Source organism: Topomyia yanbarensis, chromosome 1 (assembly GCF_030247195.1).
Source record: "Topomyia yanbarensis strain Yona2022 chromosome 1, ASM3024719v1, whole genome shotgun sequence".
NCBI classification, from domain to species: domain Eukaryota; kingdom Metazoa; phylum Arthropoda; class Insecta; order Diptera; family Culicidae; genus Topomyia; species Topomyia yanbarensis.
In genome coordinates this window covers 13,383,270-13,407,814 of record NC_080670.1, presented here as the reverse complement: position 1 = coordinate 13,407,814, position 24,545 = coordinate 13,383,270, and the positions used below count along the sequence as shown (strand labels likewise).

The window sequence follows — 24,545 nt, the reverse complement described above, 5'->3', positions numbered from 1 at the left end:
GCTTCGACCACTCCATCCCATCGGTTACTGTCCTTAGCAGTGACAAGCGACCCTCTTGTAACAGAGAACTTATTTTTGGAATTTCTCGTTCCTCTTGTCTTAAATTTGGAATTGTTTTCATAAAAAAACATTTCCAAATTTTATTCAGTTTCTAGTGACTATCTCAATTTATCGGAATTAATACATTTATGCAATAATTTTCAGTGGCAAAATATATATTAACTCTCCAGATAAATCTAGCTATAAAGAAGAAAACTCAAAATCGATATAGTTCCAATAAGCATCAACTTTCGCGCTTCAGTACGATAATCGTTGTTACTGTAAGCCAGAAAACTCCGCTGGCAGTAGAATCGATGAATGAAAATGAATGATAGCTTTTCTCACGTCACACATTTTCCCGGCGCGGTAATGGAACGCAGAGGAAACAAAAAAAAACTAAACCCGAAGCATGCAGATAGCAGTATGGTTTCTACTAACTTTCCCATATCAATTATGCAAAAGGTTATAATTGAAACCGATATGTTCGTGAACTGTTATACGTTGAATTGTATTTCAATCTCTGTACAGTACCTTCCGACAGTATATTTTGTTGCGAATCGGAAAAAGCTGGATAGGGACAATATGAGAATGTAGTAGAATACATTTTAGGTACTACCTAATTCGAATGCAACCATTTCACGTGCTTACGAAGAATTGGATCATTAGGGGTTGGGCGTAGCGTAGTTGGTAAATCGATTGCCTTGTACGCAGCGCACCTGGGTTCGAGTCCCGACCCCGCACATAGGGTTAGAAAATTTTCATAAGAGATTTTTCTAACCCGAAGAGGCGAATGACCTTAAGGTTAAAACCTCTATAATCGAAATAAAAAAAATTGGATCATTAAGCCATATGCTGCTTTCGATTTATTCCAATGTGGCTGACGTTAAAGATACGTAATCGAACTTTTTTTCCACTTTTTTGAACGCAAAACAGCAATTAAATTTAAGACATGTGCGAAGACGACAGAAATACAAATGACCCCCATGATATAGTTGACGTGGATGCAAATAGTTCCCCGACACGAAAACGGATCTCCGCGCGCAGTGGCAAGTCGCGCGTACGGGATCGATCTTAGCATTAATTGTTTATTATTTTTATTGCTTACATGATGTAAATATATAAAAGACCCACGGCTCCGTGAAGCTAAGGCCTTGAGCCGTGCCAAATAAACGAATTTAAAAAAAAACAATTGAATTTTTACAAAATTGTATTATCGCGACACGACCACACCTTCCATTGAACTACCTTGATCGCTATCCTTTCACTGGAATAACTGTCAAAAATGCTAACCCATATATGGCTAAATGCACTATCAAGGAAGATCGGTAGTGTCAAACGAGGACGTGTTTACATTTGTGCAGAAAATTAAATAAAAATCATTCTGAAGTTTTAAATGTTGAACAAATATATTATTATATTTAAAAAGATGAGCCCTATCGGTTTATGAAATAAATGGAGAATTTTATTCTTGATCTAATGACCCAATTGTACCACGTGGGCATAGGAGTTTTCATTTCCTAAAGAAAGAAATCTTTTTACATACATTAAACTAGTGACATTATAGCACAGAGAACAGACATATTAGCTAGAGCAAACTTTCCCAAAAACCTGTGTAAACATTTAAATGAAAAGAGTAGATAATTTGACACACTTTAAGACCCTTTTCGAACTTTTCAATTCCGATGAACGTATGAGCGCGTATCCATGGTGCCGTATTTCATGTGTCTTTTGCATTCGCAACTTGAAAGAGCCGGAGGGAAGTGGTGAAGGGGTTTTGTGATGCAACTATAAATTGTTGTTCAAGACTAAAGTGTGTTTTATAATATGCAAAAAACCACAATCCATTCAGCCTTCCCATTTTTGAGAAGAAAAAAAATGTGTAAGAAAACAGGGTACAAAACTTCTATGTCCCCTTAAAGTATTTGTTATGTTTATTAGCCTTGTAAACGGATATCTATTCTTACAGATTTCTTCATTTTAACGGGGTTTTCAGTCTTTCAAAATAGCAGAACGAGTTTTAATGTTTGTCCGATGTTTCAAGCTGTTTGGCATCAAATATTCCTCCTGAAGATGATACAAAGCAGCATCGAAACGTCGGACAAACAATAACATTCGTTTTACTATTTTGAAGTACGAAAAGGACAAGACAGTTATTTAAACGCACTGAATGATTACACACATGCTTGACATTTATTTCGATTCTGTTTAAAATGATCTTGCTTTTGTCAATGTTAGTCCATTCGAATGATAGAAACTTTAGTTAAAATTTCATACAAATATATTATTTTCGAATTGATTTGTTATTCCATGTATTAAGATCGCTTGTGTTGCTGTAAAATCTTCCAAATAACTTACACCTAATTTGATCTTTAAGACAAAATTTGCTTTAGGACAAACCGAATAATTCAAAAGTTTAATTTGCAACCTATGAAATCATTAAGAAAACATATCTATAGCCAATCTTGGATCAACCGGTCATGTAAAGAAAGTTGCTCATATTAGCACACACCTGTTCGAAAACCAGTCCTTGTAAGAATAATAGGTGTTCATTTTCTATTGATACCCGGTTATAGCTACGGTGACGAGAGTGGGGTGACTATGAGAATAGAACTCTATATTTTATCGGATCGTATGACTTTCAATATCACCTAATGACTACAAGGAAATTTCCTTCTATTCACTAAGTGACGTGACTGTTGGGATAGGATTGCGTCGCGTAACGTTATGTTACGTGACGTTTTGTCACGTCATGGCTTATCACACCATGTAGTGTCACATCACATAATATCATATCATATCATATCATAGATCATGTCATATATATCACATCATATTATACCATATTTTATCGTATATCATATATCATATCATATTCTCACAGTTACGTGACCTAGTGACTAAAAAGAATTTTTTTAAGAATAGGAACCCATTTCATATCATATCATCATATATCATGTCACATCACGTCACGTCACGTCATGTCACGTCATGTCATGTCACGTCATGTCACGTCACGCCACGTCACGTCACGTCATGTCATGTAATGTTAAGTGATGTAATGCCAAATAATGCCATAAATTATAAGTGAGGCCTTGAAATGTCATGTAAGGGATCATCCATAAATGACGTTGCATTTTTTGAGTGATTTTTAACACCCCCTTCCCCCATCGTAGCATTTCGTCACAAATATCTAAATACCCCCTGGTAATTACGTAGCTTGACGGTAACTTCCCCCCCCCCCTTGTCAACGTAAATTTAAAAAAAAATAAAGAACGTTGTTAGTTAGATGAAACGGGTAAGATTGTCGTGACATCAGGTCAACGTCCATTCCCCTTTAAAAAAGCTACGTAGCATGACATGACCCCCTACCCCCAGGGGGTCACACATAATCACAAAATACAAAACTCCCCCCTCCCCCATATGATGCTACGTGATTTATGGATGGTCCCTAATTTTATTACGTGACGCAATATAATATAGAGCCCTATTCTTCGTCACCTCACCCACGTCACACCCAGAATTCCTATCATGCTGATCACATCACTCATTGAAAGGTATTCCGAGAGTGGTGCTATTTAAGTGATTTAATAAACGCAGTGGTCTGCCATCTCATGCAACTCGAGGAAAGCGCGTGACGGAAATAGATGATTGGAGCTATTTTGAAATACAAAATGGCGACATTCGATTAGAGAAAAACGCTGCTGCCGAATATTTTCGCTCGGCACGTAATTCTGGAAACAAATTAGCTTTTTGTTTATAAGTACGCATAACAGTGACGGTCCGTTTTCATCAGCCCTTTTGGCGTATTTTGGGCTGACAAAATCGTGACATATTTTCTATCATTTTAATAAACCAAAGCTGTTAAAACATTCTTCTTCAGTCCTTAGACATAGCCTCATAACCCTTTCTGACTTAGCGTTTATTTTTTTCTTAAGGGGGTCATCCATTGCAAAATTAAAAAAAATGATTTTATTATTTTTGCATATTTTGCACTTTTAAGATGAGAAAAATATGTCCAGGAAAGGATTTACTCGTATGTATTTGACTTAGGATCTGCCTGAACCCATCGAACGGTTTTGCACGGGAGGCTGACAAAATCTAATCCAGAGACTGATCAAATCGGGGGCTTACAAAATCGGGTCTTCAAACATGTTCTGAGTTGTTTTGAGTGTAAAAATGAGTGAGTGTTTCGGAGAATGTTCTGAGTGTAAAACTCTAAACTAAACTTGCCAAAATATACGCTTACTTACATCGGAAAATGTTCACTATCGTTTCATCATTTCAATATTTATATCTGTACACTTGTACAGGGTGTTACGATAAAAAATTGGTCAACTTCAAATTGACGCAGTTGTTTCAGGTTGCATTAAAAAAAGCCCGAAATTTAGCAAGCAAGCTGAGAGTGTCGTCTGCAACCGTGCGTCGAATAAAAAAGCTAGTGGGACAGACGACTTACAAGAATGGTGCGATTACAAATCGTGACGACAAGCAAAATAAGTCAACCAGAAAACGAACGCGGCAGCTGTACATGAAGAAGATGCTGACGAAGTTTGATTGCGTGGTACAGGATCGTCATCCTGTACCACGCAATCACCTACGTCAAGGCAGACTTTCGACACTTGTTCGAGCAAGAATATTATATGTCAACTGGAAGAGGAAAAGTAGCAGAGATTTTAGAACAAATTAAGATGCAGCATTACAACATGTAAGTGATTCTAGAAATTCATCATTAGCAACAACACAGACAAAATTTAATACTCCTATTACTGATGACAATCATCGACGTCTAATTATGCAACGATTAGCTCACTTTATTAGTTTTTAATATTTGTTTAGCTCCTTTATTCACGTGACAAGTACGCTTAATACTTCCTACTGCAAAAATCACTTAAGGGGTTACATACCTATTTATTTTTGAAAAAAAAACGAATGAAATGTTTTGTCATTTAACATTTCGCCTGAAGATGGTGCCAGTATTGACTACATCGAAACGTCGGAGAAGTATAAAAATTTATAATACTATTTTGAATTGCGTATTTAAAAGCATTGTTGCTTACGGGGCCCTATTTTCTCAATTACCGTCACCTAATGACTAAAAAGAAATTTACTACTAGTCACTAGGTGCCATGACTGTGTAAAATTTCTTCTCAAATGAGTTGCGTTTTCTAAGTAGCACCTCAGGTAGAGACAACTTGAATTTGATTTGTATTTGCCCTCTAGTTAGCGAATGCTGTGGAACGAAACAAATTTATTATTATGATTATGACAAAACAGTAATTAACACACTGCATGATTGAATAAATCCTTGACATTAGTTTCGTCTGTGTTTAACAGTATCTTGCTTATGTCAATGTTAGTACATTTGAGTAATAGAAACCTCAGATAAAATTTATGCAAACGTATATTTTTCTCAAGAATTGATGCGTTTCCACTTACACCAAATTTGATCTTTGATAACGAAGACGACATTTACTGTCTTTAGGACAAACAGATTATTTCCAAAGTTAAATAATTTGCAACTTTCAAAATCATTAACAGAACATATCTATAGTCAATCTTGGATCAACCGGTCCTGTAAATAAAGTTGCTCATATTAGCGCGCACCTGTTCGAAAACCAGTCCTTGGAAGAATAATAGGTGTTCATTTCTTGTCAGACTTGCGAATTCTGGACGGCCAGCACACCTGAGTATGGTCAGGTATCTCACATGTCTTATAATTCTCTCTCTCTCATGACCAGTCCAGACCACACGCGGAAATCGCTCACCTGATTATATCCGCTTCAGGTTCATTACCAATCTTAAGGCGTCACTACATGCATACAACTACACACACCCGAGCGCTGGTCTGGCCACTTCTTGGAATTCGAACGCGGATCTTCATCGCCGAACCGTCTTGAACCATAAATATTAGGTAATCACACGAGAGGGCAAGAATCGTTTAACCCGGCTCGTCGTAACAACATACTAATTCGGTTTGTCTTTGATTTAGCATATTGCCTATCCCGAGATAAACTAGCGTTTCGTCGATTTGTTGCTACATGTGACACAAATGAGTGCGATCGAAACAAAAATAAACGTCAAACAGTTCATTCGCTTGCACTAATGCAAACATGAACATGCGCGTAATTCGGCGCACGGCTTGGTGGCGCATGGCTGAAATGTCACGATGTGGATTTTAGAAAAGATTCGCAATATCCACTGTTTTAGCTATACTAAGCGATCAAATGTGGGCTCATACGGTTAGGGTGCTGGATCTCGTATCGGACCGTCGGAACCTACGGTCCACCTAGACTGACGATTGTTTATGTCGAAAGAGATATATTTCCTCAGTAAACATTTGTGCCATGTTATTGTTGACTATTATTGATATATGTAGTATAGTTACCAAACAACCAACAAAGCACACCATGCTCGGCTAACAATGAGACCGTGGTGATGATGGAAGCTTGCAAGTAGCGGTCCAATCTTGCTCGTTTCACAACTTAAAAAACGTCAGGCTAAACAGAAGGTAAGGCAGGTAGGTAGGTAGATACCGGTTGGGGTCCGGTGAACGTGAACACATATCGAAACTCACCCGGCTCAAGGTTGAAAATGCTTCGAACCAGTTTTCGCGGAATGAAACGTGACAACAGCATGTTTGGGCCCAATGCAACGCTCTTGGGCAGTAACTGTTCTACTAGGAGAAAGAAAAGTTGACTACATTTTGGTGTACATAGTTTTTTTTTGTTGCACTTTATTTATCAACTCTATCAAAGGGAACCTTCATCTGGATTCGGCGGAAAATCAAAGCAATATTAGACATTTTTTGTGGAAAAATGAAAAAAAAAACACACAAAACTTGTGCCTTTGATCTTTTATTCGTTTGTCATCGATAATTAGAAAATGATTAACTTTTTTCAAAAATTCCAAATGACGGGTTCAAAATGGCGTTTTTCTCAAAACCATGTTTTTTTTGCTAACGTCAAGGATATGTCTTGTTCTATTGATCTGGTTTCCTTTATTCAAAAATGTTTGGAAGCGTATTTATTTATGATTTTAAAAGAGATTACATTAAAAAAAGAATTTCACTTTTTTCTTTGACGCCAAAAAATTTTTTTTGTCGAGATTTATTGAAATTAGATATGTCATAGGATTTTTTTTTTATTTCAATAAATTATATTCATTTCTTATTGCAGTTAACTACGAGGGGCCCTGTACTGGACAAAGTAGGATGACGTTTTGGGCGTAGAGGCTGACAAGATCCACCATTTTGAAGTCGTCATTTTGAATTTTCGACAAAAAAAAAATTATCTTCCAATTAACGATAAATAAAAAATAAAAGATCAAACCCAAGTTCGTATGTCTTTTCGTTTTTCCACAAAAAAATCTTCAATATTACTCGATTTTCCGCCGAATCCAGGAGAAGGTCGCCTTAAGATAGAAAGCGCGGTTGGTGTTGGTCAGGAGCGCATCCAGAAAAAAATTTCGGAGGGGGTCCGAAATTTCAATTTTGAAATGTTCGTTGTACAATACGTAATATGTTATACCCCTATTTAATTAAAATCAGTTTCGGTGGTTGAATCTGGTTTGGAATGATTTTGAATTTAGAACGAATTTAAAGTAGAAACTATTTTAAAAATTCTCGAGAAGTTAAAAATTTTCGGGGGGGGGGGGGGGGGGTCCCCCAGAACCTACTCCCTGGATCCACCACTGATTTTTGTCGCCTGAATTTTGACAATGTCGCACAATGTGTCGTTTGTCATAATTTTCGTTTCTTTTGTCCGCCTAGGTAATGAAGATGGAGACATTAACGATGAAAATGATGATGATTGATCAAATGCAGGCACATGAACGTCCCTCGATTGCACACATTCCGTCGCGATGTTGCGTTGCGTGAAACGGTGAATCATCGCACGTTGTAAACTATGAGGCGCACACTTTTCATCCGCTCAAAGTTCGCTTCCAGTTCGATGTTTGGTGGCTACAAGGATTCGTAACTTTCCAGTGATGACGAATCAAGGTGATCCGGGAGTGATTGAGCAAAATTATACACCCGCTGTAGTAGTAGGCTGAAGGTGAGTCAAATGAGTAAACATTGGTGAGTACCATAAGCAAATTCCCCGCTGGAGGATTTCAACTGACGTATTAAACGGCGACAAGTGAGCTCGTTCATATCATAGTACGTCATGGAGAAACATGCGCGTAATTACAGCTCGTTTCCATTGATCTTTGAACTGCGCGGATGGCAGCCGTTAGCCTTTAAGTGGAATCAGATATCATGTCACCACGGTTTCCTGTTTAGTAAAACAAGGTTATTTGGGTCGGAAAATGAAGAATAAAATTCTTCCATTCCATACATTGACAGTGCTTAGTTTTTTATATGAGTCAATATACATTTTCAACTATATTTTTATTTTGATTTTCTAGGTAAATGTAAACAAATAATGATTTAAGCCACAAGGGAGCGTTTTTGACAGTTAACCCAGTAAAAGGATAGGAGTCAACGTGGTTCAACGTTAGCTGCATCGGAAAAGACCCCAAACAGCTTATGGTTTAATAACCTATTCTAATCTTTTATCTATCACCACTTGGGTTTTTAGGGGCCCGTTTCTCTGTTCGGTCTCTGGACATATCAATCGGTTCTATTCGCCAATGCAACATAAAAGAGAAATATAACAAAGGAAAAGGATAAAATACAACCGACAAGAATTCAGTAGGATCGTAGCACTATCCCTGCAATTATCCTGTACACTAAGTTGTGCAGTCTGGCGAAATAGAATGGAATGCAGTACCAAGGTTTTGCTTTTACAAGCGACTACTACCCACGGCAACGCGTAGCAGTACCAATACGTCAAGCACCGACATCGCCGCTAGGCCCGACGGTCACCCCGGTCCACGGTGGAACGGCGCCAGCAACTGCAACTTTCCTTCTCACATGCGCACAAGGGCAAATAAACTTACAAACTGGTCCTCACACTCACCGAAAACGCATCATCAAAAGTTGCGGCAAACATTCATCCCGGACTCACATAGGGCGAGTAGAAATTAGCAACTGTCGAAAAGCGGAGTGAACATCGGATTTGCTCACCGATGGTTGCGTAATGAAACATTTTCTACATAACATTATTGAATCTTTGTGAATGTAAATTGGAAGACGTAACATCTAGAATTATCTCATCAACGTCAAGATATATGCCCTAATAGCGGTTGGAATCTACCTCAGTTTCGGGGTCGACCAAAAACGGCATAAAAAATTCGAATAGATCAAATGACAATAACAATATGGTGAAAATGGACTCGACACCCTACTTTTAAATCATGCAAACACAACACATTGATATTTACCTGAACGGTTTAATTTATTGCACAAAACATTGTATGCTACGCGATATCTTGAAAGCTTTGTCAGCTTTGCTTTGCTGTCATTTAGCTTACCGAAAACGCGTCTGACGATGAGTCGGCAACTCTCGATAAATATCGCACACAACTTTGTGCGCAACTCCGACAAAAATAGTTAGGTTGCAGACAATATGTATTGAAATATTACTGTATCGTTTGCTGTCATACACGTGTGTTTTCAAACAATTAAAATAGTTTATTTTTATGGAGATTTTTTCTACGAAAGTTGATAAATTTTCTGGAAACAGTGATATTTGAAGCCTTTGTGAACATATTCATTATGGCCGCTGAATGTTTTTGGTTTTCCTATCAACATCGTTCTCTGGTTGAACTAAAAGAAATAAATTGTTGGAAATGGAGTTTCCCGCAAACTGTCACTTATCATCTGAAAGATCAAATGAATATAGCAATACATCACAGTTCTAAGCCAAAGCCAGCGTTCTAGGAAGAAAGGTAAGAGCATAAATTCACAAATTGAAGAAAATTCCTTACAATTGGATGGTTGGAAATATTTTACGTTTAGTTTTCAAGAAGGAATATCGATTCAAGACAAGACCCATGGTTCATCTGTATGCGCTCTCACCATGAGGATGCAAACGATTCAATCAATTCCGTTGAGAAGTCCAAAAAATTGTCAACAAATTTTCACAACCGGTTTCAGACACCAGTTGAAAGATTCGTTGGGCTCGCTTCCCATTTTTTAAAGGGGATGATTGTGACAGAACAGAGTGGCACATATCCAAGGATCTGTCGGAAGTTTGGAGAAGGAAGCTACAATTTTAAATCAAGATTAGTTTGTTTATACATTTTATAAATCGTTAGCTGCGTCGATTCACAAAATTTTAAGTAAAATTTGGTTTAAGTTAAATGTAGCGGAATATTCGCATTAGTGACAATATCACAAAAATAACTAAAGCTGTTTCCATTTGAAATCCAATGAACCGTACTGAGTGCCCAATGTTTACATATTTATTATATTCGAATTATATCATATAAATTTCTCTTTCAGGTACGAGTGGAGCAAAACACGAAATTTGCGGAGTTTGAACGAGCCTTTTACCTGAAAACAATAAAATGGATTGAATGGACAAAGGACATTTACTATTTGAAGTCGCTACATTCAAACAAATAAAAATGGAAACTGAAAGTTAACTTCCAGTTGATTCATGACTGACAAATGAAAGACGAATAAATAATCATAATAATGATGATGGCGGCAATACAGGAAGCACGATGGCCGAAAACCGAAGAACGCGAATTCAGAGCGGTGAACCCCATTGCGAACGATTCATTCAGGTACCAGTTCTACTACAGCGGCGGTGAAAGAGCAGAACATGGTGTCGGTTTCATAGTAATCGGGAAGCAGATGAAGCGTGTTATTCGGTGGAAACCGATAAACGACCGTATTTATGTGTTAAGTGTTGAGAACAAATTCTTCAACTACAACCTGTTCAGCCTCTATGCGCGAACTAACGACAAGCTCGATGATATGAAGGACGCGTTATATGAGAGCTTAGATAAAGCCTATGGAGATTGCCCAAGACAAGATGTTAAAATAGTCATCGCAGATGCTAACGCACAGGTTGGGAGGGAGCAGTTTTTTCACCCAATTTTTAGTACGAAGAGCCTTCATCCTGCTACCAATGATAATGGCCTCTACAGAGAGCGGTGCGAGGAAGCGAGAAGTGCCGAGTATAATTGTTGAAGCGCAAGAATGCATGAACCGGAATGATATACGGAGATTTTATGCAACTGTCAGCGGTGCGCGGCATAAATCAGTGCCAGTGCCCGTTATGTGCAATGACCGCGAGGGAAATTTGTTGACAGACAACACAATGGTGGCTGCCAGGTGGAAGGAGTATTTTGAGGTTTTGTTGAATAGCGGAAGTGAAAGTGTATCTAGGAACAGGATAAGCATTGAAAATGGCGAACAAGCTGTGGATCTACTAGCACTAGATGAGGTTAAGAAGGCTATAGGTGAGCTGAAAACCGGTAAAGCTGCTGGAAAGGACGAGATCTCTGTTGAACTTCTCAGACATGGTAGTGAGTAGCTGCACCAAATAACCCGACGCATTATTGTAATAATATGGGCGGACGACGAATTGCCTGCTAGTTGCCTGGACGGACTCATTCGATCTACAAAAAGGGCCTAGACTGGAGTGCACTAATCACACTAATCCTGAACTCGGTGCACAAAATATTGTCGCGTATCCTGTTTAACAGACTGAGACCGCTTGAGGAGTCCTTCGTCGGCGAATACCAGGCTGGTTTTCGTAAGGTCCGATCAACGACGGATCAGATTTTCAGTCTGCGGATGATACTAGACAAATTCCGGGAGTACAACTTGCTGACCAACCATCTGTTCATTGATTTTAAGGCGGCGTGCGACTCAATGAAAAGAAATGAGCTGTGGCAGATTATGTCAGAACATGGCTGATTAGACTAATACGTGCGATGTTGGTTCAAAATCAAGTATTCGTATTGCAGATGAGATCTCAACCTCATTTGTGAACTTAGATGGACTGAAGCAAGGCGATGCACTTTCTAATTTGCGGTTCAATATTTCTCTTGAATAAGCTATCAAAGAATAACGGAACCATCATCACAAGGTCTCATATGGTCCTTGGTTTTGCAGACTATATTGATGTAATTGGAATCAATCGTAGAGCAGTGGAAGAGGCTTTCGTGACTTGAGGGATACAGCGAGGATAGGCTTAGTCATCCACTCAGCCAAGACAAAGTACATGGTCGCAGCCAAAAAGAAAGAGACAGCTCCAGTGGTGTTGGTTCCAAGGTAGTGCTTGATGGTGACGTGTTTGAAGTGGTCGAAGAATTCGTTTACCTTGGTACCCTTGTGACTTGCGACAACGATGTTTCCCGTGAGGTAAAAAAGCGTGTTGCAGCGGCCAACAGTGCCTTTACGGTCTACGTAATCAGCTTAGGTACCACAACCTGCAAACGTTAACAAAATTTGCCTTTTACAAAACACTGATCCACCCTGTCGCTCTTAATGGCTACCAAGCGTGGACGTTGAGGGAGGTAGATAGGAGAACGTTTCGAGTCTTCGAGCGTAAAGTGCTGCGGACAATACTTGGATATACGAAAATGGAGTGTGGCGCAGACACGTGAATCATGAGTTGTACCAAGTATACAAAACTGCAGATATTGTTAAACAGATAAAGTACGGCAGACTACAGTGGGTTGGTCATGTGGTACGAATGTCGGAGGAAAGAATCGAGAAAACAATATTCAGCAAGGAGCCAGAAAGAGGACGCTGACTTCGTGGGAGGCCACGAATATGTAGGCTATACGCAGTGTAAGAGGACCTGAGATCCTTGAATGTGTGGGGAACTGGAAGGACGCCGCCCAAGACCGACAAAGATGGAGCTCTACGGTACCGGGCGTATTGGCGAGATGACGCTGTGGCCAACAAGGTTTCGCTAAATTTTCAACAAAATCAATCAGCAACAGCGAAAAGACTAGTTTTTCCTTTTTTGAAATCGGTCAGTTTTAGACCTTGCTATAATGCGTACAAAGAATCAATCGCTGTGAAACAACAACGATATCTATTTCTCTAATGTTATTTCAAATCCCAAGATAATCTCCCATTTCGCCGGGTTGTTATGCAATGGGGGACACGCAAGCGCGAACGTAATAAATATAAACGTCAAAACTGCTTGTTATTTAGCTCTCCCTGTACTGATACAAATCGGATAAATGCATGCGTCGGCACACATCCCGCTGGCGCAGGGCTGAACAATAACGATGTAGATTTTGGAAGAGATTCGGTATATTCATTAGTTTATTTTAACTACTACTTAGCACAAAATTAACTACTAAGTCGATCATTCATATTCAACATAGATACATATTGGTTGAAAACAATCGAACGCCCGCCTGAATACTTCATTGTAATGATGATGGCAACAATGTCACAGTGATAGGTTAATAAACACGTAAATAATTACGGGCTACTGTGATACCAGGGACATACATGGTATTAGGTCTCTTTCGAAGTAACACACATTCTTTTCCTTCCATTCAAAAGCTTGGAAAATTTACTACCGACTAGTACTCCCATACCTCCCAGTTGTTGGAATGAAGTAAAGCTAGAGAACTCGTTTCTAGTATTACGTTTGATTATTTTGCTTACAAAACGCTAGCCTAACCAGTCTGTATGGCAAATTCAACTCCAGCTCTCTCTCCATTTAGAAAAATCATGTGGTTATATTACCCAAAGCCGCACACGCTTAAAATTAAATATGCAAGTCCGTGTGCGCCGGCCTCGGCGGACTTCTGACATCCTTGTTTGTCATCACTCGCCGGAGTTTGCCAAGATGTGCCGAAACCGGTTTCGCTTATGGGTAGCTGTACTTTAGCGTTTCAGATAAAGCACCACCAATCCGAAACCACCAAGCGATAGTCTATGTATGCAAAGTATTAAATATTCAGCTTACACCGAAATAGCACAGTATTTCCTGCTAGCTCTCAAAAGCTTCAGCGGTCAGTGGGAACAGACCGCGGGCCAGGTAAAGGCAGCTTTGTTGTATTTTTTTCGCGCATTATCACCTTTTCTGTAGCGGGCAGTTTCTAACTAAAGTCACCGCGTCGTGCCGAGCGATCGTATAGGAACCCTTGACGCCGCCTTGACTCGCCTTGGCAACGAAGGTGACCAACGTTTCGGGTTACTAGCTCATCTCCATCTCTATTCGTTTCATCCATCCATATTATGATTATCGGCACGGCGGTTCGGTTTTCCAATTTGCGGATGTCGTCAGTCACTGCCCGCTCGGACGTAAATAAAAAGAACCATGTGAGGAAGGCCGGTTAAACTGGTTTTTCTTTTGTCTGAAATCGATTGACGCTGTTGCGGGCCGGAGGTCCTTGAGATGCGTCGCCTTGCCACCGATGTGCACCGTGTATAGTTGATAATTGATTCATAAGTTTTTTCCGGTTTTTGGGAATTCTAGATAAGTTTCGTCAGCAGCTATCAGAAAATGCAAGTCACTTGTTTTGGTTGAGGCAGCTATCATACTAATCTACGTCGCCGTTTGTTTCAATACAGTCAACGTCAAGATGAACCATATACTTACTCTAAACATGCACTATGAATCATATTATCGTATTTCGCAATTCTTAGAAGGTGTTGGGCCCTAACCTCGTTGGTAAATAGATTGTCACTGAAATGCGCTTGTACGTAGTTCACCTGGGTTCGATTCCCAACCTCGATAAAGGGTGTTACGGTCAAAAATTGGTCAATTTCAACTTGACGCATTTTTTTCACCCCTCATTTCAAAGATGTATGTGTGTATCCCTATGTATGTAACCGTGCATCGAGCTAAAAAACCAGTCGGACTGTAGACTTACAAGACTGGTGGTGACTAAATCGTGACGATATGCAAAACGAGTCGGCCAGAGAACGATCGCGGAAGCTGTACATGAAAATGCTGACGAAGTTTGATTGCGTTGTACGGGATGACCTCTCCTGGACAGGATTATTATACGTCGACTGCAAGAGGAAATGTGGCAGAGATTGTCAAACACATTAAGCTGTCGAAGTTCGCAAAAACTATCTTGCGTGGCAAGCCATCTATTCTGTTTTTCTAACCCGAAAAAGGTGTCAATGAACCTAACGTTAAAGATTTACACTTCACAATGCTATCCGCAGGCCCGTAGCGTGCGGTTGGACCCCCAACAACAGTGTCAACCATAGGAGGCGCTGAAATGTTGAACAACTTATAACAACTTTCCCCGGAAGCACATGTAAAAACCAAAGGAGTGTAAAATCAAAATTTCACGAAAGGCTCCAGAATTCCACATTCTCATCTATCCAGATTTATTTACAATAAATGGTATTGTTCTCAAAACTAAAGTGTATACAAAAATAAATCACGTACGTGTTTGAGTTGTGCGATACGAAAATTTCAAATGCAAAGATTTCAAATTGGAAAAATAGCAAAAATTATTGCTTGTTTTCTCAATTTTATAGAAACGTGAAATGGGCAGACCAACTATAGCGAAGATGGTGGAGTGAGCTAAATTGACTATCATCAAAAAGACAGGAGACAGGCATAGCATAGTTGGTAAATCGATTGCCTTATACACAGCCCATCTGGGTTCAATTCTGAACCACGCTGGGTTAGAGTATTTTCTACGGAGAATATTTTCAACCCGAAAAAAGAGGCGAATAACCCTAAAACTAACACTTCTGTGAACGAAATGAAAAAATCTAGACGACAACTCCGTGTCATACCATGAGAAATCAAGTCTCCTCGGTGTTGGGACAAGTTTCACAAAGTGGCCGGTGCCCAACCTAAGCCCTAAGCCTTTGGTTGAAATGTTGAGTCACAGATTTTTGATGTCCCTGGAAGTGCTAGAAATTCCTCGTTTGATCTAGAATTACTAAGATCGAAGGCGGTTCTCTTAGGCTGCTTCCTCGAGCTGTTATACCCCCAAAGAGAAAAATTTAGCCTTTTCAAGGAATTTCACCCGCCTATAGTTTTAGGTGCAACAACAAGAGGATGTCATAGTTGCGCTCTTCTGAACCGAGAGATTGTTATTTTGTCGTGAAGAATGGTGTTGCTTCCTTCAATTTTTCCGCAGAAGAATGCGTTAAAATTTTGTGTGCATGACTGTTTTTAATCAGCATTCGAAAGTCTATTTAAAAAACGTCTTATTAGTAAATAGTATTTTGAATGTGCACAACAGTAGTAAAAGGAATTTTAATGCCAGTACAGTAATGTAGCTGCACATTTCGCCAAAATCAGCTTTTAAATTACATTTAAAACTAGTCGGTCACCACGCCGTCGATCTCTACATTGTAGGCTGGAATGTAGACACGATAGCCATTCAAATTGAAAATAGGTTTAAGTTAGCATAGTATTTCAGTCTGTACGAAAATTTATTAATTCGAAGACAATATATTAATTTTTATTTATAAAATACACCGGATTCGGTTTTTGCACGGTTTTTTGCACGCCTTTTTTCGCACGGTTATGTGAAATAACACGATTTTTGTGAATAAAATGCCTATTTCGATATACCAGTTCAATGATACGCTTATCCCGAAAAAAACCGTGCCAAAAATACGTTTTATTTCGAGAAACCGTGTAAAACAAAACCTGTTTTTTTTAGAAACCTTGAAAAAATTATTTCAGTAGACATTTAGTAACGGTAGCTGAAATAAATGGCATTGGACATTTTCAATGCACATGGGGGTCCGCCATTTTTCTATTATAAAAAAAAGAGTTTAACCGGAATTCAAGTTTATGGTAGCTGAAAATCAATAATGTTCGATCGATTCAATGCACAAGGGTGTTCCCCAATGTGCTAAAATAATAGTAATTCTCATTCTCTTCGACATTTTAAATGCACGATTCGAATTGTGTTTAAACATCGGTAATTGGAATTTCGAATAACGCAGGAGACAGAAATGCGCTTGGTGGCGCAATGCAGTTGGAGTGCGACTGTGAATTCCAACGTTTATCAATTAGAATTCACAAATGTTTTTCCAATAAATTGTGTCCAGCCTGAATTCTTTTATTTGGTCTCAAGCTATACGCAGTTGTAAAACAATAATGTTCGATATGTTCAATGCACAAAGGGTTCGTCAAAGTGTGGGTCGCTTATCTACTATATCACTGAGAACTGACATACAAGTAAAGTTTTCAACTTGTGTAAGGAATAAAACTGTCGCTTTGAAATAACAACAGCAAGTAGCAACTTGTCACTGGCTGGCGCTTCGATCGGCCAGCAATCGTTATACGAGACTTGTGTGCGAACTTGGATACAATGGTGACTCACGCATGCGAACCTGAATGCGATGGTGATTTTCAACGTATTTTTATTTAAATGTTTACATAGGTTTTTCGGGAAAGTTTGTTCTAGCTTATATGTTTGTTCTCTGTGTATATAAGCTGTAGAGCCTTGATTTCCACTGTGACCATTTAAAGGAATATTGTGTGTCTCTGTGTATATACTTCATACGTATGACTATGAATGAGATGTTGCACTTGATTACGTGACAGTCCTGGTTTTCGAAAGATTGTGTGCTTTTTAGAAATCATCAAATAATATTCCAATTCGGAGGTCACATCGCATCGGCAGTAGAGGAATATGGCCAAGTTCTCCCCGGGTAGTGCCAAACTGACAAGCTACTGCACAAAGTATATAGATCTTGTTTGTTCAGTTTGATAAGCTAGGAACTTTAAGCGGGATAATATGCAGGGAAAATACGTATTGTTTGGTCTGAGTAGGAGAACGACTGATGTTTCTTGTTATCAACCAATCAGTAATTTTTGATTAAATAGGGTTTTCAAAGAGTTAGGGAGAGAAAAAAATGTATTTTTTTTACTGAGATAGGAAGAGTTAGTGTTAGACCTGTGGCCTTTGTTTGGTATGATCCATTTTCGTTGGTACGGATGTGGTCATGAACGTACGAGAACGTTGATTGTTCCACTCGACCAGCAACCTTTTTGATTATCGATTTTCAACTGCCGATAACTTCTTTTGACTAACTTAAATGAAAAAAAAACTCCTCGAAACATTGAAAAAACTTTTACTTGGCACATTGGCGACCCCTTGTACATTGAAAATGTCCAACACTGTTTATCCAACTAAACCAAATACCTGTTAATAAAAAAATCTTATTCAGATTTTTTATACACGGTTTCTCGAAATAAAAGATTGTTTGCATTCTCAAGCAATCTAGCTTGGGTGTATTCCTAGATACTGAGGGTGCTTTTGACAGTCTATTCTGGAAGTGAAGCGCGGTCATGGGATATCTGTATGTATTTCGGGTTAGATAAAGGCAATGCTTAGTAACCGTATTCTTTGCTCGTCACTGCGACAGGCTGAGATACGGAACTTGTGTATTTGCGGATTTCCGGATTGCATCTGAACAATCGTTGACCTAATGCAACAAGTATTAAGAACTATCGAACAGTGGTGTAGACAAGTTAAATTATCAGTTAACCTAAACAAGACTTCAATGGTTCTTTTCACGGGGTTCATCCCTTGCAGTTCTTTGATTCTTAGCTACTGTGTTCAGATCAAGTCGAATACGTTGGAGTTATATTGAATTCCGAACTGGATTTGTCTGCTAACATTGAGTTCAGAGTCGAGAAAGCGTGCATGGCCTTCGGGCAGTGCAGACGTACTTTTCGAAACACCTGGGGTCTCAAACCAAAATACATCTATTGGATTTACACGACAATTGTACGTCCAATAGTGTCATATGGATGCCTTGTGTGGTGGCAGAAGGGAGAATTGATGGCAGTCCAGTCAAAGCTAAACCAAGAATGGCGCTCATGGCGTTGACTGGTGCTTTCACCACAACTCCGAAGCACTTCTAAATATCAATCCATCTTGAAGCACTTCTAAATATCAATCCATTACACATACACCTTAAACAAGAAGCACTATCATGTGCATACAGACTGCAGGTTACTGGGCTTTGGAACAGTAACCATGTTGATCTTGCTACCAGTCATACAAGATTGTGGTCACAAATGGTGAAGATATTCTTGCTCTCAGCGATATTACAGTCACATGTAGTTTTCCTTACAGGACATTCCATGTGAAGATTCCCTCTCGAGAGGAGGGGTTGTCTGGCTACATGGAACGACAACAACAAACGCAAGTGGTTTGTTACACTGACGACTCTCTGATGGAGGGACGTGGTTGAGCTGGTGTCTACTGTCGTGAAATGAGACTGGAACAATCTCACTCTCTAGATAGATATTGTGCTGTATTCCAAGCAGAAATCTTCGCGATTATGTAAGAGGTACAATCGGCCCTTTAACAGAGCTTGTCCGGCAAAGTTTTAAACTTCTGCTCCGATAGTCAGGCTGCAATCAAGGCCCTTAGCTCAGACAAATTACGGTCCAAGCTAGTGATCGCGTGCCGAACCCAAATCGAAGAACTAAGCATTGTCAACAGTATCTACCTTGTCTGGGTGCCCGAACATTTCCGATATTACTGGAATTGAATGAGCTGACGAATTGGCCAGGGTAGGTTCAGCGATTGATTTCGTTGGTCCTGAACCCGTCCTGCCGATTTCGAAAAGTTGGATAAGAGAAAAAATACGTTCGAGCACCGCAATTATTGGAGAAATCTACAAACATGTCGCCAAACAAAGGCGTTTCTGGAACAACCGTGCCCAGTTAAATTTCCTACATTTATCGAAGCACCCACTGCGGCATGCTGACCAGAGCTTTAACCGACCACTGCAAACTCAATTATCACATGGCAACTATTCAGCGCGCTGAGTTTTTTTTCATGTGATCTTTGTGAATCCGACTACAGAACCTCATATCATCTGATATGTAACTGCCCAACAGTAGCGCAATTGCGATTTCGAGTTTTCGGCTGTCCTGACATAGTCGACACCATGTTTGAACGACTGAAACTCAGAGACATACTGCAGTTTCTTATCCAATGTGGTAAAGAGCTTTAGGCTTACTCGCAGGCGAGTTGAACTACTTGTGAGTTTAACTTACCTGTTCTTTGGTTTTGTTTTTGTGCTGTTATTTTTCCCACCGTCCTGCTTCTTTCCTTCCACTCAGGAAATGATAAAAGACACGGCAAGGCACAAATCCCCGACTAAATACGGGGAACCTGCCATTTAAGCCAATATATTCTGATTACTGATTCCTGAATCTTCGCAGTAAAGGCCTACTTAGATCCTCAGTGAACGTGTACGTGCGCTTGACTCGTATCTCCACCGCATCTAAGCTGACAAAACTAAAACAAAATGAATGTGTATTGATAAAAGAGTTTATTACTACTAAAGGGCGAACACGAAATTATTGCGAAACATTCAACAGGGCATAACTTTTTTACCATTAGGTAAAAATCAACCAAATTTTGCACACTTTCTCATTGATGTGTATTGTTTACATGCTGTCAAACTCGAAGTCGTGTTTTTCGATTCAACGAAAATGGAGGTAAACCAACGCGAGTCGAGAGAACAAATTCTTTCCAAACACCTGGAATTTCCTGACCTGTCGCACAGGCAGTTGGGAAAAATGTGGAACATTCACCATTCAACCGTCTCCAGAGTGTTGAAGCGGTTCCAGCAGCGGTTGACGTTGGACCACGGCAAAGGAGCTGGAAGAAAACCGGGACCGGAGAACAAAAAGACGGAGGGAAAGGTGAAGTGGATTATTAAAGCAAATCCCAACGTCTCAAGCCGTGATTTGAATGCAAAGAAGAGAGCTGGACTACATACATACAAGGTACAGAACTTCCCAAACCGCGATGAGCGGCAACAATCGACGGCTAAAACTCGGGCACGGAAGCTCTAAGAGAAGATGCTGACAAAATATGGCTGCCGTGTGATGGACGACGAAACGTATATAAAAGCCGATTTTAAGCAAATTCCGGGGTTGGAGTTGTTCACCGGCAAGAGCAAGTTCTATGTGGACGACAAATTTAAGAAGAAGAAAATGTCGAAGTTCGCTTCCAAATATCTCATTTGGCAGACCATCTGCTCTTGCGGACTGAGAAGTGAGCCTTTCGTGACAAAGGGCACAGTAAATGGCGAGATCTACAAATCTGAGTGCCTCGAGAGGCGCCTTCTGCCGTTCTTGCAGCAGCACGACGAAGCTCCGCTATTTTGGCCAGATTTGGCATCATGCCACTATTCTAAAAGTGTCCTGGAGTGGTATGAAGCCAATTCTGTCCATTTTGTTCCAAAGGACATGAATCCGCCAAACTGTCCGGAGCTGCGCCCAATTGAGCAGTACTGGGCAATGATGAAGCGGGAACTTCGGAAGAGCAAGAAGACAGTCAAAGACGAGAAGGACATGTTAAGAAAATGGAAAAAAACTGAGAAACTGGTACCGGATGACACTGTAAAGACTTTAATGGAGGGCATCAAGCGAAAATGCGTTCCATTTTACACTCAAGGCTCCATCGATTAACTTTTCTTTTGATTTTTGAAGTAAATATATGTATAAAACTACCCTAAACTTTTGGTTTGATTTTAAACATTATAAGAAAATTGGCATGACATTTTCGGTGTCGCAATAATTTCGTGTTCGCCCCTTAGAGGTCGCATATTAACACTGATAATTTATCATCTCGCTCTTACATATGCTAGGCCCATTAGTTTGACACACATTGCCCAGGGTACACACATGTCACAGTAATGGGATATAATATGCTAGAGCGAGTCCGTGAATACATGGAGACAGTAGCGCTTTGCTCCCTCTAGTAGTTATAATCTCTTTTGTATTGAATTCCGATTGATTCCTTTAAAATCCGAAAAACCTGTTTTTCGGAGCGAACTCTGTTCGCGGAGGATATTTTTCCGTTTTTACACATCGTAAAGTGAAAACGCAACGATGGAAGGAATCGATGCAGAGTGGTGAATATAAATGTCATCGTTGTTCACGGTGATCGTTCACCTCGGAATACCAGATTGCATTCTGACGGACTGTAAACTGCCAGTTGAACGTGCAATAGTTGTTCGTGGCGCAACTTTTCACGACGTCGTCCACCGTCAACGTATAAAAAGGAATTCACATTCACTTTAACGGTGAGTCTGATTGATTTTCGTTTTTAACATTGCGCTAAACCGGTGCAACTCTCATTCAAACTTATAGATTACCATAAAAATAATCGAGAAAGAGAATTAGGGTATTTCAAAGTTAATAGCACTGACCAAAAATTGGTTAAAAACCGTATTTTTAATCATATAAACCAATTTTTACAATTTTGTGTGGACGGACGCCACTGTGCAGTGTAGCACGAAAAGACACGCTATAAATACAGCTCAGGAACAAAAAATGGTAGATCCAAGATGCCATTGATTCCATTGGAAAACATAAATAAGTTTTTGTTGTTCATCGATTGAAACTCGTTCGGTGCGAAAACCAGCAAACGAAGCTCAAGGAAATCGTGTTCTCCAAGAAAATCTACTACCGTGAAGTACATGAGTTCCTTTAATTCCATTCCGACTGATTCGATGTGGACTAACGCTTGGTTGTATCGAACCGGAAGTAACCGAAAAAGAGTTACCAACTCACCCGGTAGGTATTTTATAAAATTTCATTAATTTATGAGCCGAAAAAAGAACCAACAAAACAGGTACGCATGACAGTCAGCTGGAACCAAACAAAAACTCTCCGAAACTACAATAAACGTATGATTGTTATTTTTTTTGCGCTATTGCAAGATGATCTACACGTGCGCAAAACCCCAATCAGTCGGTAGCCAGCCAGTGGTAGCTAATGGTGATTGAACATGCCAATTGACTAGTCATAGCGCACCGTTGTGTAGAGGGGCACCAGGAAAACAACAAAAGTTGCCATCTAATGCCATGATTACGGAGCAGAAAACACCCCATTCCGCACGCAAATAGATAGCCGGGCGGTGGCGAGGTCACCGAGTGCAACATCAATTTGCTGAACCAACCAGAGCGAGATAATTGGATGGGATGATCGATTACGGCGCTGACGATGATCCATTGCTCCAGGGAAATTCACAAAACTTTTTAACCCCCCATCCTCCGGGTACTTACGTGACGATCGGTGAATCGGCCGTCCAGCTAAACATCCGACTAATACGGCGTTTGTCCATCTCGGTCGGGTTGGAGCTCTGCTGCTGTTGATGTCCCACCATAGCAACCGTACCTGTTGAAATAATCGCTATGGATGCGTCCTTGGGGTCACCGGTACCTCCGGCCATAGGAGCCATTATTAATTCCCGTAGCAAGCTATTTGTTCACCACTACTATATTTTGTTATTTTTCACTCTCTTTCGAATGGACCTCAGACAACACGGGCACGGGAGCTCATAGAAAGAGAGACTTACACCGCAACCAAAGGGAAAGCGTTTTGTTTTCTTTGCCTTCTCGCTTGGTAGATTCACTTTTGCTACCGCACTAACTTTCCGCCTGACTGCGTTGTAACTTGGACGTCACTGATTTTGTTGTGGGCCCTCCCTTACTACTGCGAAGTAAACTTTTCAGGAAGCAAAAACAACACACACGTAACACCGATTATAGGCTGAAACCAACTTTTAGCTATCAACGACAACAAGTACAAGCCCAAATAGCAGCACTATTCGCACATATTCGGCATCACAACCTGGATCTAATTTCGACTGGATCTACTAGTTTGACTAGCTGGCTAGCAAGAGTAGCAGGAAGTCACACTTACTCAGTCAATCAATTTTCACTCGTGTCGCCGCCGTCGTTTGTCCGATCGCGATGGGTCACCGTTTGAGACTGGAATCGCATCGGCTGCCCGCCGCTTCCAGTGTACACTGTGCGCTGACGGTGATCACCCCGAACCGGGCCCGGGTTCGAAGAAGGCTTACGAGAATGGCTGTGACGGGGTAGGCAAGACGTGCCGTAATAAGATTCCACACAGAGAACAGGTTATTAGGCCAGACTGGTGCGCGTGTGTGATCACACAGACGATCGCTGCTTACTCTGTAGCGCGTATGCACCGAAGGAAGAACGCGCGTGAATACGCGTCAAACAAATGCTTTTACTACGCAAGGGTGCCTGCTGCTGCTAGATGACGGTTTCCGTCCTGTGCTGGTAGTACCCGCATACAAGTCTCTCGTCGTTAGGAAGTGAACACGCGATTGTGCACACAACACAAAAATGTTTCGGGCCCCGGTTGCCTTGTGAGGGAAAGACGGACTGCTTGGATGCACACTGCTGGAATGACTAGAGCTGGTTTCGCTCGCACCGCAGCAGCACTGGCAAGCGTACATGGAAAGTGTTTGTATTCTCTGATATCGAATAAATCGAGCACTTTGGTCATGTGTGGTTTGGCATAGTATACGGCATAAAAGCGTAAGATTGCCTCGGAGTTTTTGTTGTTGTCGGTGATATTCGGTTGTCTTTGTGTGATTAAGCTGTTTCTGCATTGTATCAGGTGCGAACTGTCGCGGTATTTTCAAGGGGTTGCAGTATGGCAGAAGGACTGTTGTGAAAATGAACATATTTACGTTAATATAATTTTCTGACACAAGTAGAGTTCAATTTTTACTCTATAAAAGTATTTGATAGTATTTATACGTAGTATATACGTTTGTAGTATCTTTGTAAAAAAGATACTCATGGTATCTTTTTTACAAAGATACTTCATACGTACTCTTCTTGGAATATT

At 40.2% G+C, this 24,545-nt stretch overlaps 1 protein-coding gene across 1 annotated transcript in view; it reads right to left on the bottom strand.

The window, feature by feature from the left end:
* Positions 1–24,075, bottom strand: part of LOC131676929 (ABC transporter G family member 23) — a 123,690-nt gene extending 99,615 nt beyond the window's left edge. Inside the window, exon 1 of the mRNA XM_058956332.1 lies at positions 22,943–24,075. Within this exon, the coding sequence (XP_058812315.1) occupies positions 22,943–23,118 (176 nt within the window). The 5' untranslated portion in view covers positions 23,119–24,075. The remainder of the gene's footprint in view (positions 1–22,942) is intronic.
* Between the last annotated feature and the right edge of the window lie 470 nt (positions 24,076–24,545).